This window comes from Cyanistes caeruleus, chromosome 4 (genome assembly GCF_971803275.1).
Source record: "Cyanistes caeruleus chromosome 4, bCyaCae1.hap1.1, whole genome shotgun sequence".
Lineage (NCBI taxonomy): Eukaryota > Metazoa > Chordata > Aves > Passeriformes > Paridae > Cyanistes > Cyanistes caeruleus.
In genome coordinates, this window is record NC_141704.1 from 30852871 (window position 1) to 30867866 (window position 14996).

General features: G+C 49.9%; 1 protein-coding gene across 1 annotated transcript; it reads left to right on the forward strand.

Moving 5' to 3' along the window:
* Window positions 1–7471: 7471 nt before the first annotated feature.
* On the forward strand, window positions 7472–13792 carry HMOX1 (heme oxygenase 1). Its single transcript, XM_023936116.2, has 5 exons — window positions 7472–7767; window positions 8093–8213; window positions 10531–11022; window positions 11600–11711; window positions 13064–13792. The coding sequence occupies exons 1-5, from the start codon at window positions 7640–7642 to the stop codon at window positions 13198–13200; spliced, it is 990 nt and encodes a 329-aa protein (XP_023791884.2). The 5' UTR covers window positions 7472–7639; the 3' UTR covers window positions 13201–13792.
* The last annotated feature ends 1204 nt before the right edge of the window (window positions 13793–14996 follow it).

Sequence of the window (14996 nt, forward strand, 5' to 3'; positions counted from 1 at the left end):
AAAGACCCCATCTTCACCCTCTCCTTGGTTTTACTTCCCCAAACAGCCTGTGTGGGACCTGGCAAAGCCAAGAGGGAACTGTCCCCAAGGAAGACTTGAGTGAAACAGAAATGGGTTGCTGCTATTTTTGTTACGGGACAAACAGATGGAAAGCATTTTTGGTGTCTGCCAAGTGAGGTCAGTTTGAATCGATGGCCAACAGGTGAAAATTCAGAGAGCTGCTTGTGGCCCTTAGGGTGAGCCTGTCCCCTCCCAGCTGTGCAGCCAGCCATGGTCACAGTGCTTTTCACTGAGATTTATCCAACAGTGATGAGGTATCTCTTTTTCAAGTGACTGAAAATATAAAGAATGGGGACGAAGGCATGGAAAGATTCCAAATTAGTGCTGTTGTATTATAGATTATACCAGTAATACCTTGAAAAATTTTGCAAGGTTTCTTTTAAGAAGAAACCTGGGGAAAAACATCCTGCTAGGTCTGCAAGGGATCATTTTAAGCAGAGGCTGGGCATTTTGCATTGGCAAAAACTGCTTCATGATTGGGAAAAAAAATAAAAAAGACAGCACTGTAAGGAATTCTTTTAAATGCCTTTCCCTTTTTAAAAGTTTTCTGATGTTGTTTTAAAAAGCACAGCGCTGCGTGCTCGCTCTGACCACCAGATGGCTGTGGTCCCTCGCACACCCAGCCCGGGCTTCCCGATTGCAGAGGACAGCCCCTCCCTTGGCGGTGACCTGCTTAGCAGGCTCTGCCACCCCCGGGGACAGAAACAAAACAAAGTTGTACGGTATTCCAGTATTATGCTGCAGCCATCAGCCCTGTGCAGCTTCGCACAGCGACCACTCCAGCACATGCATTTATCCACACGTTGTGACTGCACGGAGGACGGGAAGGGTGCCTGTGCTCAGCCTAAGCATCCATTAATAACCATACTGGGAACAAGATCCTGAGGTGGACAGATATTTTGCATGACCCAGAACAGCAGTTGCTATGCCAGATGAAGAAAGTACTGGGTCAGAGTTGCTTGACATCTCTAAAAACTAAATAGACACTAAAAGTTAATGAGAATTTCCATGATGTTTGGGTAGCGTGATACTTGGCATGCCAGCATCACATTCGTATAGGCAAGAAATTATATGTTTCTTTTTTACCAACCACTAACCTCCAAATGGTACATGAATGTTTTTTTAAAGGGTGGTAACAAAAATATGTCCTGATTTCCCACAGTATTGTCTCACAAAGTCAGCACAGAGGAGTCCTGAGCCAATACACTGGGAAGGCTGTTCCCCATTCCACAGAACTTTCATGTCGCTTTGCCATGTCAAAACTTCCACAAAGCTTATTTTGAATAACAAAATTCTCCCTCCCTTCACAAACTGAGAATAAAGCCACTTCCCCTTTCCTTTAGATTACTGTTGGTGCTGCTAAGGGTGGATGAAGACCATATAAACAAACGAGAGGAAAAGTAGGTGCTCCAGTGCCCAGGTGCAAGGGAATAGAGATGGCCATTGGCAGGATCACTCCCCATGAGTACAAGTTTGCTGCAGTGCTGTTTCCAGCAGCCCTCCTGCAAGGCTGGACATCGGCCCTTGCCAGGAGCTCTTGGATGGGGTGTGCAGAGGGTGCTACACAGTGCAACAGAGAGGATGGGGGCTCAGCCCTGCCACGGAGACTGCTGGGGATTCTGCAGCAGGGATTTTCTTGAGGGGATCAGGAATTCCCTCGCAGCACAGAAAAGGTACATGTGCCTGTATCCAGGCGCTTGTTTTCCTGGCCAGTCTCAGCAGAAAAGCATGGATCAGGCACGAAGCAAATTTGACAATGGGGTGAGGCAAGGACACGGCCTTCCTGCGGCTTTAGGGAAATCTCTTTCACCAGCAGAGAGTGGTAGGAAAATATGTGTTTAGAAAGGTTGCTGTGAGGCACTTCAGTGGTATTTTTAGCTGCTTGACCAAAAAATAAAAATAAAAAAAAAATTAAAAAGAGCTTAAATGGCAGATCAGTCTCAGTGAGAGAGAGGCACCAATTTCTCTGAGTTCTTCTGCAGTCTTAGCCCAAAAAAAGGAGGAAGAAAAACCAAAAAGAAAATTTGAAAAGTCAAGGTGTGGGTGATCTGCCAGCAGTGCCCCGCTGCCCTTGGGACATGTTCTGAACCACCAGCTCCAGCAGGGCAGTCAGGCTCACCCCACACCAGGCACCTTCAGTCTCACCACTTGCCGAGTACCTTTGGTCTCCCTCGGCCTCTGTCGGACCACACCCGGCAGCCGAACACTTCCACTCAAATCCCACGTTGCCTTGTTAATGATTATTTAGCTAAAGAGCTGCCGGCACCACTCCGAGGTCTTGTTGTGCCCAGCACTGCTCAGGGGAAGGGCTGAGCCCAAAGCCCTGACTCCTTGGTGCCTGGGGTTCTAGGCAATGCATCCCCCCAAAAAAGGGAGATGTTCTGGCTCTTTATTGCACCGGCTGCAGTCCATAAGCTACACAGTGCACAGGGCTCTCCAATGCTGAGCCCACTCTGCCCTGAACTAAGGTCTTTGAAGTAATATCTGCCCTTCTTTGGCTTATTTCTCCTCCTGAGCATGTATCTGTCACCCTCTCAAGACAGCAAGTCCTGCCTGCTGCCCTGGAGCGGTATTTGGTGTGGAGTGAAGGAGGGAGCACAGACTATGCCATATACACCCTATGTGTGTCTTGAGTAAGTCACTTAAATTTGAATGCCGGTCTCTAAAATGGATTCATTCCCACACATTGCTCCTGGGTTTGCTGTTTTCCACCAGCACAGGTGACAGATCCCCGGCACGGAGCAGAAGCTGTCGCAGTCCCACAGGAGATGGACACACAACCCCGCGCGTCCCCAGCTGAGAGAGGGGTGCAGCTTTGCCAGCCTGGACCAGCAGCTTTTCCAGCCCTTCCCGCCCCAGCCGCTGCGGCCCTGGGAAGGGCGGCTGGGAGAGGAACATTTTGTGGCTGCGAGCGATGCCGCCCTTCCCGCCCGGCCGTGCGCCCCAAGGCCCGCGGCTGCTGAGTCACGCTTTTCCCGGCGGGGGCGAACTGCTGAGTCAGGGCCGGGCCGGGATCGCTGAGCAAGGGCGGCACGAGGGGCGATTTGTGCTGAGTCACGGCAGGGCGCTCCCTCCGCAGCGCCGAGATTGCGGCTGCTGCTGGCCCCGGTCCCAGCGCTCCCGACAGCCGGAGAAATCTCCAGAAACAGCCCCTTCCCACGGCCCAGCTTCACTCCCGGAGCAGGGAACCACGCGGAGGTCATTTGGAAACCTTGCGGGGAGGGGGGGCTCGGGTCTCGCTTTCTGTGCAGAACTTGGCTTCCCGTTCCTCCTTCTCCTGGGAAAAGGGTGCGAGCAGCGAGGTACAAGGTCCTCTTTGTTGTGTACGTGTCATTTGTCAAATCCAAAGCTGCGCCGTTTGTTCTGTCTCGCAGTCAGGGCGCACTTAATTTTCCACGGTTGTGGCACTGAAACAAAGGATGCAGCAGCACTGACTGAAACCTTTGCACAAATGGGACTTTTATTTGCTAACTCTGCCCCATTCCCTTCCACACCTCCCTCTGGCTGCCAGAGCAGCTCCTAGCTGGACACAGGATTGATTCCCCTGACCACCAAGGCTCTAGGAAGCGTGGCACACCCTGTCCCAACATTTCAGCCCAGTGTACCCACAACCTGCTGTGTGCTTAAGGTCACTGCCTGACTCTGGCCAGGCACATGCCTGGCAGGGCACTTGATCTGTTCTCCCTCCTTCTCCCCGCTCTGTTTCCAGAGAGCCCAGGCTCTCTCCTGGCTCATAGCTATGTGCTGGAGACGTCAGTGTGCTGCAGCACACATATACCTATACATCTATGAAAACATTTATTGTAATCTCCATTTCCTGTTTTTATCATGCTGGTTCATTTATCCTGGGAAATCTGCCTGCACCTCCATCTCCCACCACACTGTTTTCTGAGGTTCCTGTGGGGGGTTTGCCTAGCACAGCCTGTCCATACAACCCTCCAAAGGTACCAGCAGTGCCAGCCCCAAGGGCAGCTGCAGCACCTGAGCTCTCCATAGGGATTTCCAGTGCATTGGACTCTTGGCCTCCTTTTTTCCCACCTGTATCTTAGCTCTAGACTGGGATTTCTGGATGCTGAGAGTGCAGTGAGCACAATCAGTTCTGTTAAGGTGGGGCTGGGAGAGGTAATCTCCCTTTGGTAAACACAGATTAACACCCAGGATATCCCTGTACACACCAGCACAGACTCCTTTCTCCAGAAAGTTATTTTTAGCAGCTGCTGTAACTCCTTTTTCCCCTACCATTACTCAGCAAATCCTGGTCACTGAGTCAGCTGAGTGCAAGCCAGGCAGCTGCATTTTGCTGTGTCACGGTTTGAGAGAGCCCATTAGCCCCTCTGAGCTGGCTAAGGCCGGTTTTCCCCATGGAAACCAAGCCAAGCCGAGCTGAGCTGCTGGGAGCTGCCTGCCAGAGCCCAGCGTGGAACCGCACTACCCACAAGGGACTCAAGAGAGCTGACTCTGCAACCCGTGACTGCCTGTGTAACTAGACATTTCTGGCCATAAATCTACTGGCAAAATAGTCTGTTAATGGACAAAGAGGAGAAATTTCCTGTTCCACATGGAAACACTGACCCCTCAATAACTTTCTGTTGATTTTTAACCACTCATCTCCCATCTCGTGACTAAACTTTCTCAGGGGCTGGGATGTGCAGGCAGGTTTTAAGCCCAGCAGGAACTTTTACAAATATCTTGCCTGAGGCCACTTCATTAGTCTTTAGTAGAAATCCCCTGGGCAGTTTTGCTGGTGTCCTCACAGAAAGTAGCTCTGGCACTACCCAACCACAGCTTGTTGGAAGGGCAGGAGACAGCAGGGCTTCTGGCAGGCACAGTGAAGACCACAGCTCTGATACTTCAGTGATATTCATGCAGAATTTCCTAGTGACCTGGATGCAGACTGGCCTCTGAGTTCCCATGGCCCTCTATGCCCTGGGAGATAGTTTGTTCCTTCCACTGAAAGCACTCACCTCCCTCCCCCTTCATTGCTCTCAAGTGCAAAGTTCTCTTTGAGGAGGAGATGGTCCCTCACAAACACCTGCTGGCACATTGGCTAGCTCAGTGTCACTGACCTCCCACCCACCATAAAGCAGCAACACAGCAGAAGCAACTCCAGCCCTTGCTGTACAACACTGGAGGGGCCAGAAATGCTCCAGGCCAGCAACTGCAAAGATGATGACACCCCACTTTCAGTTCTCCTTCCATCTTGCTGCAGGGCATTTGGGCCTTTCCAGAGAGCTGGGCTCTGTCTCACAGCTGCCCCATCCCACGAAACCCAAATCAGAGAGAGATCAGACAGCATAAATCACTTACATGGCGTGGCTTTCTTGTCTGCACCTTTGCCCATCTGGCAGAGGTGAGCTGCATCTCTTGTGACCTGCCCAGGGGAAGGTAAAGCCCCAAGAACCAGAGGAAATACTGCTCCATGTCCTGGGGCAGTATGGTTAAAAGCCAGAAAACCCACCTGGAATGGTAGCAACATGACTAGACACCCTCTCTGTCTTCCCCCCCAGTCTCGTTCAGACCTACCACAATCCTGGATGAAAGGGAAAAGGACTTTAAGGTATATCTTTTATGGAGTCTCCAAGCACACAGCTGCTTGGAAGAAAGGCAGGAGGGCAGGCTGGGGAAAAAAATCATTGGCTTGAAAGCACCCAGAAAGTCCTCAGGAAGAACTGGGTGAATTGCCAGGGCTGCGGGTGAAAGGAGGGGCAGGGATTGAGGATTGGATTTTTTTCATATTATTTCACAAAATTAATAATATATTGTCATAACATAATTCTTATTCTCGTATAATTCTCATATATTTCCTACTTCACTAGAACTAGAAGTTCAATTTGTGCTCCAGCTTCCCCTGTCAGGATAGGACCCACTGAAAATGACAGGAAACAAGAGCTTTAAAGAATTATGCCAGAGGGAAACATTCATTTTGCGGGCATTCCTGTGGCATACTGGTACCAATGTTTTCAGGAGGGACTGGCCATGGGGCTGTCTGTTCTAGGCATGCACTCTGCACTCAGATGGTTGGGGCTTTGTCACACACAACATTCAGATGTCTGCACTGTTGCTTTAAAAGACAAAAGCAAGACAGGAAAAGTCTGGCTGAGTCAGGATGGAAACGCTGAGTAATCCTTCCTGAACGCTGCACGCCAGATGTCTGCATATTTTTTCCAGAACAGCTTTTTAACCTACAGCCCCCAGCCCTGCTGGGGCTGGTGTGGGTGCAGTGGCAGGGAGACAGGAGAGCTGCTGGCTTGCATGGCAGCACCCACACAGAGGGCTGCCTGCAGAGGGACAGCAGATGCCACAGTCCTTCTTCTTCCACCCAGGCTCTGCCTCCCCACCACCCACTGCACGAGTGAACCAGGAGTTTCTCACACCCACAGCAGCAGGGCAATGGTGGCTGGAAGTGCCCTGCTCTTTTGGGCTGAGCACAAATGTGTGCTTTTCCAAAGTACAAGCAGCCAGTGCATCATCTGTCCCTGCTAGCCCAGCTTCCAGCACAGCTACAGGTGGGCAGGAAGGGCCCAGCTTCATCTGTTGGCTGCTTCCCTGACCACTTTATAAAAAAAAAACAAACCAAAAAACAGGAGAGCGACAGCTACTGACAGAAGCACCAAGTCCAGCTCTTCTCCCAAATCAGAGAAATTATTCGCCTTTGAAAGTCTCTGCAGACTTCCTCAGTTTCCCCCAATCATTGTATGGTATCTTTCCAGCTACCCCCACCCTTCTGGGTATCTAGATGGTGTGCTATTTTCCTAAATTGCCCTGCACGCTGCTGTGGTGACGGCAGGAGCCAGCCGTCAAACAAATCAGATGCCATGGTTTCCACCAGCAAGGGAGGGATTTCGGGGCACATGGGTGCTGGCACGCCTGTGCTGGCTCTGTGCAGAGGGACAGGGTTCACTGCCCAGTGCCAAGGGAAGGGGCAGCTGCACAAGGACAGGTCTGACACCTGCACAAGGACAGGTCTGGCACCTGCATAAGGACAGGTCTGACACCTGCACAAGGACAGGTCTGACACCTGCACAAGGACAGGTCTGGCACCTGCACAAGGACAGGTCTGACACCTGCACAAGGACAGGTCTGACACCTGCACAAGGACAGGTCTGGCACCTGCAGGCCAGAGCTGGTGCGTGGGTGAGCACAGCCGTGGCAGAGGGGATGTTTGTACCTGAGCTGTGCTAGAGCAGGTGACGGTGAGTGCTGGCTCAGCTCTCCAGGCAGGGTGCAAGGCACACAGCCTGGGGCAGAGGGCGAGGAGGCTGCCCTCTGTGCCCCTGTAAACCCATCCTCCTTGTCCAAGCCCTCTGTCCCAGGACAATGAGCACCCCTTGCGGTACCCTGCCACAGGCAAGGCACTGAAAGGGTTACAGAGCCACGCACCCTTAAAAGAGAAGTTTCTGGACATCCTCTTGTTTTTGCTTAGTTATCAAGACGCATCAGGTGACTTCCTCCTGGTTCTCCGGGGCTGCAGGCCGGGAGGGAGCCCAGCTGGGCAGGGCAGTGCTGCTGTGTCGCAAGCAGCGAGCGCTCGCCCGAGGTCAGCGGGTGGCGCTCCCGTGGGCCGGCGGTATAAAAGGGGATGTGGCAGCCGGGCTGCCCGGCTCACAGCTGCACTGTCCTGCCAGCTGCCAGCACACACAGCAAGCAAGCCGGGAAGCAGAGGAGTGAAAGAAACATGGAAACTTCCCAGGCACACAGCTCCGAGAGGTGAGAGCGGGACGGGAATGAGAGGGAAGCGTTTTGTCAGAGGAGTGTTGTGTTTCTCCCCTCGCTTTTAGGCACGCTGCTCCTGTTCCTGTTCCTGCTCTGCAGGGAAAGGCATGCTGCTGCCTCCACCTCTGGATGGAGTCCGTCAGTCTTCCTCGCTCGGGACACTGTTTGGAAATCTGGTGCTCTCTGCTTCCCACCCACATCTCTCGGGAATGCTCAGCTGCTCTTTCTGCCATCCCAGGCTCCCCTTCTGCCCTAGAGAGCCAAGATGTGTTTAGTCAGAGGAGACAGCACTAACACCCGTTTCACTGTTCTGCCCCAGAATGTCCACAGACCTGTCAGAGCTGCTGAAGGAAGCTACCAAGGAGGTGCACGAGCAGGCGGAGAACACACCGTTCATGAGGAACTTCCAAAAGGGGCAGGTGTCACTCCAGGAGTTTAAGGTACTTCAGAGCAGCATTGCTCAGGGGTGGGATTTCCTCACCAGTTCCATCAGATGGGCTGTGAGGGGACTAAAGGGGGGAGGATGGGGCCAGTACAGGTGAGGAGGATGGGGACATGATGTATCAGCATCTCCTATGAAAACATCAAACTTGTGCACCCTGGGGTCTTACTGGCTCCTCTTGCTGAAGGTGGGGAAGGACTGTGCCTATCACGATGGGCAGCCAAGCTGAAACAGGAGAAGAAGGACAAAGAGGTTGATGAGACTAATGCTATTGCTTTTCTCTTTCTTTATAAATGCCTGCATGTTAATTATTGCCAGCCACAGTTAATGGAGATAGAACTGTGTTCAGATATTGAGCAGCTGAAATGCCCAAAAGAGGGAGAATTCTATATTTACAACGCTCTAGGGCAGCTGCAGCTAGAAATAATGATGGGATGGTGAGAAAGTGAGGATATGGGATCATTGCTGGCACTGAACATTGCATTGTCACTTGAGTTATTCCACAGCTGAGATCATGAACAATAACTCAAAAGTAGACTGAGTTTGAGCAATCTGTGTCTGCTACTAACAAGCATGAGCCTGTTGCTTTTTTCAAGATAAAGGACAACATTTCCACATATTAGCCTAACCTGGCTAGATACAATTCCTGGGATCTCAACCACATAACAAAGCCATGAGCAAAACCAAAGCAAACACCTGGGCCAGAAATTCCTGAGAGGCTATAGGATGTGACGCACAGCATTGCAAATAACAGCTACCGATTCAACCTGTGGCTTAATTACTTTGTTGTCGAATTGTTCCTTGGCAAATAAATCCACAAAAGTAGGAAAGAGACTATTTATTTCTGACAGGTGACTTTCAGAATACTTAGCCAAGCATAAATTCAATCCCAGGTGCTGACTTCCTGCTGTTAGAAATACAGCATTGGTTAGGCAGTGAACTTTGAGACAGGCAAGAGTGTAAAAAGACCTTCGGGAACAAAACTTTGTTTCTTAGATGTTGTTTTTTTTACATGCTGTCAGGCAAATGAGATGGGACATGGATTTTAAAAATTAACAAGTTCTAAAAAGCCATGTTTTTCATTAAACCAGTACCTGCTTCTGAAAACCATCAGTTGAGCTGTATTTTTGCTTAACTTGTAAGCCAATGTTCCCATATTTTGTTTCTTTTCCGGTAACAGGTTACTGTTTAAAAAAACTCTGTTTTTGTTTACTCTCTTGGCAGACCTATATATCTGGCCTGCTACGTGACTCCTCAGATGGTTGATATTTGTTTCCACAGCCAGTCACTGCCCCTGTGCTTATCAAAGCCCTACTTGCTGGCACAGCGGGGAAAGGCTGAAACGGGAACTCTCTCACTGCAGAACTGACTGCTTTGTGAGAAAGGAAACTGCTTTCTCTCCTGTGAGCAGCATAATCCCCCCTACCCAAACCTGACTTGCCTCTACTGCAACACCTTCATCTTTTACCGTTTGCTGCTCACAGGGGGTCCCAGGGTAAGGAAGGGGTGGTGCAGGTGGAACAGCCTCTGAAAACAGAATGCCTGGGGAAGGAAGGAAGGAAGGAACACAGCTATATTGTCTCAGACCACGTGGAAAAGCTGGCAGATAGAAGAAAGTATCGCATAAGCCGGGGAAAAAACAACAGTAACAATGGTTTCAAAATAGAGGGGAGAACACAGCCTCACAGCACTCCTTCACAAAGGCATCTTTCAGAGGCAGGCTGTGCTTCCAGATCCCTTTTATCTTGTCTCCCTGGGGCAACCCAGGAGGCAACCCCACTTGCATGCCTGAGTGAGCAGAGTGGTGGTGCCTCAGTTCCCAGGATGGTGGGATGCTGACAGGATGAATACGTTGAAAAATAACCAGGGTGTGTCATCATCTCACAAGGCCCCACAAAGAGAAGCCACATGTTGGAGCATTCAAATTTGAACAATGTAGCAGAAAGGATACCTTTGGGAATACCCTCTCTATTGACTGAGGGAATGGGAAGAGACCAGGAATGCTTAAACAGTTTACACTACATCAAGCTGCAAGACTTTAACATGAAGGCAAGAGAGTGACTTTAAGAGCAGGTAAAACCAATACCTGCTGGAAAGGGCTCACCTGACTGCTGTCTCAAGCAGAAGGGGAAGGGCTAAACAGTGTCTCCCTGTACCTTGCACTGCTTTCCACATGGGAAATCTGCAATGCCACAGATGTTTGTGACTCACAGTGGGTGTGCTCGCAAGTACCTTTTTTGTTAGTACAATTTGTCCCACAGACTTGAAAAGACAAACACATGCACCTGTAGCTCATCCTCTTTCTTCTCTTTCAGCTGGTTACAGCATCCCTGTACTTCATCTACTCTGCTCTGGAGGAAGAGATTGAACGTAACAAGAACAATCCAGTTTATGCCCCCGTGTATTTTCCGGCGGAGCTGCACCGCAAAGCTGCCCTGGAGGAAGACCTGAAGTACTTCTATGGCCAAAACTGGAGGGAAGAGATCCCATGTCCTGAGGCTACTCGGAAATATGTCGAGAGGCTCCACTACATAGGCAAGAACGAGCCAGAGCTCCTGGTGGCCCATGCCTACACTCGGTATTTGGGAGACCTGTCTGGGGGCCAGGTGCTGAAGAAAATTGCCCAGAAGGCTCTCCAGCTGCCCAGCACTGGGGAAGGGCTGGCTTTCTTCACCTTTGACGGCGTCTCCAATGCCACCAAGTTCAAGCAGCTCTATCGCTCCCGCATGAATGCTCTCGAGATGGACCTTGCCACTAAGAAAAGAGTCATGGAGGAAGCCAAGAAAGCATTCCTGTTAAATATACAGGTGAGTAACAGCCAGCCAGCCCTGCCAGCCCACATCCTCTCTCAAACAAGAAAATAGCTACAGGGGAAATACAAGACTAGTATTTCCACTGGGGAACTTATGAGAAGTTGTGGATCAGGGCAAGCTGGTCGGAGTTGGATGGCCATGCTTCTCCAACCTGGGAGCTGAATAAAACAATGGTCTCTGAAAAGCTCTTCTCCCTCTCTTAGTGTTTGAGTTAACCCTGGGACTGGGGATTACCATCTAGTATCTGTCCTGCCTCTGTGGTGAAGTTCCACAGGTCTCCTGTGCACTCTGACTAGGTTACAGGTACCCTGATTTCCTTCCCATTCCAGAAGATGGGCAATTGCCTTCTCCTTGGCTGAAAGCTTCAGGGAGAACCTGTAAAGTGAATGAGGAGTTTGAAAGACATCCTCTTGACTTCACAGCCAACTTTTGTTCTATGCAAAATGTGCCAGGAGACTCAGACTGAAGCCTCATGTCTTCCTCTAGTTCCTAAAGTGCCTGGGGAAGGGGCAAGTGGTCCAGTGAAAGACAAGAGAAGGCCACAAAATGAGACAGTGTTCCTTCTTCTCAGGTGTTTGAGGCACTGCAGGAGCTGGTGTCCAAGGGCCAGGAGAATGGTCACCCTGTGCAGCCAAAGACAGAGCTTCTTCGCACGAGGAACGTCAACAAATCACATGAGCACGGTAAGACACTTCTAAGGGCAGGTGCTTCACAGTGCTCCTTCATTTCCTTCTCCTCCCTTCCTCTGTCCTTGTTTGTAAAAGCCATTGGGGAACAAGCATGGGGTGCTTGCCCCATCTCTTCTCCAGCCATCAGCAGGTGGGGCAAGGAGAGGCACTGCTGTGTGCAAAGCTTCTTCTAGACACGACAGAGCAAGGATAACACATGGGGGCTCTCCAGAAAGTGTGTCAGTGAGGAAGCTTTACAAAAAGAGACTCCTCTCTCCACCTCTAGGGCCTTAACAAATCTAAGGTTCATTCACCACAGGGTCACAAAACTGTCCTTGAGTTCACAGAAGCAAAGGCATCAATTTTGGGTGCTGCAGATCAGCCGTGGTGCTGTGATGCTGACAGAAGGTTCTTCTGGACACAGCCCTATCCAGCAGCCTGTCTATTTGGCCTGTATCTCCCTCTGATCATTTTCTTGCCTTCCAGAAGTATTTACTGAAAACTCTCCAGAGAGTGTGCTGGGTTTATAGTGAGCAGGGCTCTGTGTGGTGGAGTGTAATCAGCTCCTAAGTCAGGTTTGTACCTGAGTGAGGAGCAAGCTCACATGTTTACAGAGCAGGGTGGTTTCCATGATGACATGCAATTCAAATAAAAAAAACCCTTATGGCCTACCCTTTCTGAAACTAAGATGGAGATTTGTTTTCAGTGCATAATGGATTGAACCACAGTTTTTCCATGGCAAAGATGAAAAGCAAACCTTGCCTTAAGCATCTCTAGATAATGAAGCTTAAATCAGCTTCTGTGGGAAAGGCATTAAAAGTTCTCTGTGAAACCTTGCCATTCCTTTCCCAATACAAGCATACAAGTAAGATTTTTCAGAAAAAATTGGTGTTGGATGAGGAATCCCATCCTGAAGTTCCTGTACTGCGAAAAATGCTTGGAGTGCTAAAGACTGCTCACTGTCTTTAGACGCCTAACTAATTAAATCAGTGAGAAGCAGGAGAAAGAATGCCTTTTAAAATTCTAGCTTCAGTATTTGCCTGTCTTCTGCACACATCAGGGGTTTGCTGGAGCTGAGGGGTGCACGTAAGGAGACAAGGGAAGAGGCTGGTAGTCACCTACAGGCAGAGGGGCTGTGGGCCTTTGTGATTTCCAGGTCAAGTCTGCTGCTTCCCTTCTCCACTGGGAGAGCAGAGCCTGCTGCCATGGTTTCTCCCAGCTGGGCTCTGGGCTTTCTCCTTCTTCCCTGGATGACTCCAGCAGGGTGTGCTCTGGCACTGGGGAGAGCAAGCACCACACCTTAGCAGCTTCTTGCCACAACCTCTTCTCAATCGTCTTTATTTGCTTTTTCTCCCTATTTGATCTAGGTCCAGCAGCTGGGAAAGAAAGTGAGAGGACAAAGATGAGAAGCACAGACTCGACACCCACCCCTTCCCTGGTGCGGTGGATCATGGCGCTCAGCTTCCTCGCCATGACAGTCGCTGTGGGCTTATTTGCCATGTGAAAAAGCAGGACCTTCACCTTCTCTTTGTGACTTCCCTCACCCTGAACTAATCCAACTTTCCCAGTCCTTGTGAGAGAAATTACCCCTGACTGGGTACTGTGATCTTGGTTCTGCCACTAATACTAGGAGACTTTTCTCCCCAGAAATCAGAGTGTTGTAAGGGGTTTTGGGCAAAGTCTCTCCTGTGCTTGGTGTGAGCTCTTCTCAGAGACTAACTTTATCACCAAAAACCAAGGGTAGAAAAGGCTAAAAGCAATGGCCAAGAATTGTCGCTGCTTTACAGAGTGCCTACAAAAACCCAGGATCAGAAACACAGCTTTGACATCTGTCTTTCCTCAGAAAGACAGAGCTCCGTGGAGCTCTTCTGCTTGGATTTTTTATACTGCTAGATAATACTGTGATCATTTTTTCTGTGGAGCCACACGGCTCCCATGGGCTCCAGACGGTTGTACATGACACTAGCAGGTCTTTGTTATTTCTTTTTCCAATCATTTTTGGTCTTTGAAAAACAAGACAGTTGTTGAAGATACGGTGTCATTCTTGTCTGGTTGTATAATTTATACACATAATAAATTTCAACATAAAATCTTCAGGCCTTGTGTTTCCTATCATTGAAGCCTTACCCAGGGAGAAAGGAGGTGTCTTCCTCCCAGTTTTATGTCTTTTGGAGCTACTCCCTGCACAGACATGACAATAGACAGAAGTGGGAGCTATCATCAAAGCCAGACTCTGCTCCCACTCACTGCTAACAATAACCTGTTATAAGCTGGGGCAGGCTCCTTCTGCTCCTACACACTGCTCTCTATTTCTAGAAACAGCCTGAAATTCAGTCAGTGTGCAAAGTATTTTTAAGGGTTGGAAGTGGTACATAAGAGCTGGTTGCTATTCTATCAGAAGCAAAAGGTGATCTCTGAAGTGCCAGCAAAGGGCTGCGTTACCAGGCTGCCTTTGCAAGAACTTCAGCATGAATCAGAACTGCAAGTGTGTTTCCACCACCCAAAAGTTAAAGGCATCCCAGCTTTTGGTGGAGTAGGCCGAATGGGAGGCATCAAGCACACAGCCACTGCCCCCACCCAGGTGACAAACCAAGCTCCCCAGTGCCAGGACTCGGCACACACGTGGCATTGCTACAGACACCCCAAACACACAGCACTGCTGGAGCAGCCCATGCACACAGCTTGCTTTCCTTGCCTTTTGCTGAGGCAGATTGGCAGGGCTGGCTTTGTGCCCAGCCACAGGCCCTGCCTGCTCCAGGAGCTCTCCCAGCACAGGAGAGGCTGCAGGTTGGGTATGGCACTGCAGATACTGACAGAACTGCCGTGCCACCACCTCAGAAGCCTCTCTTTCTACCAGAAAGCCTCTGTGATCAACCTGTCCCCATGATCTGCCTGTTCTGGCTGTGACCTTAATCCCGAAGACACGTGTTCCTACCGATCTGTTTTAATGACCAGCACTGAACCTGCTCAAAGAGCAAGAATCAGAAGGCAGGTCCTGCTGAGAATGAGCAGTGGGAAAACACGACTGTCATCACTCTCAGGCTCTTTTCTACTCTGCGTCCCTTCCCCAGCTCCCTTTAATAATTATCTCTTTGGATCCACCTGCCAGAACAAACAGTTAATTCTTGGGAAAGATAGTTGGGTGTTTGAAAAGCAGGGATATGAGGCTTGATAGCTATTTAAATACAAGAACTTGTTCATTCACATTTGAATTAAATTCTACCTGTTGAGTTCCTCTAAACCACCCCAACTAAACCACTTTGTTTATTCAAACATGCTGACATAACTAAGATCCCAAAG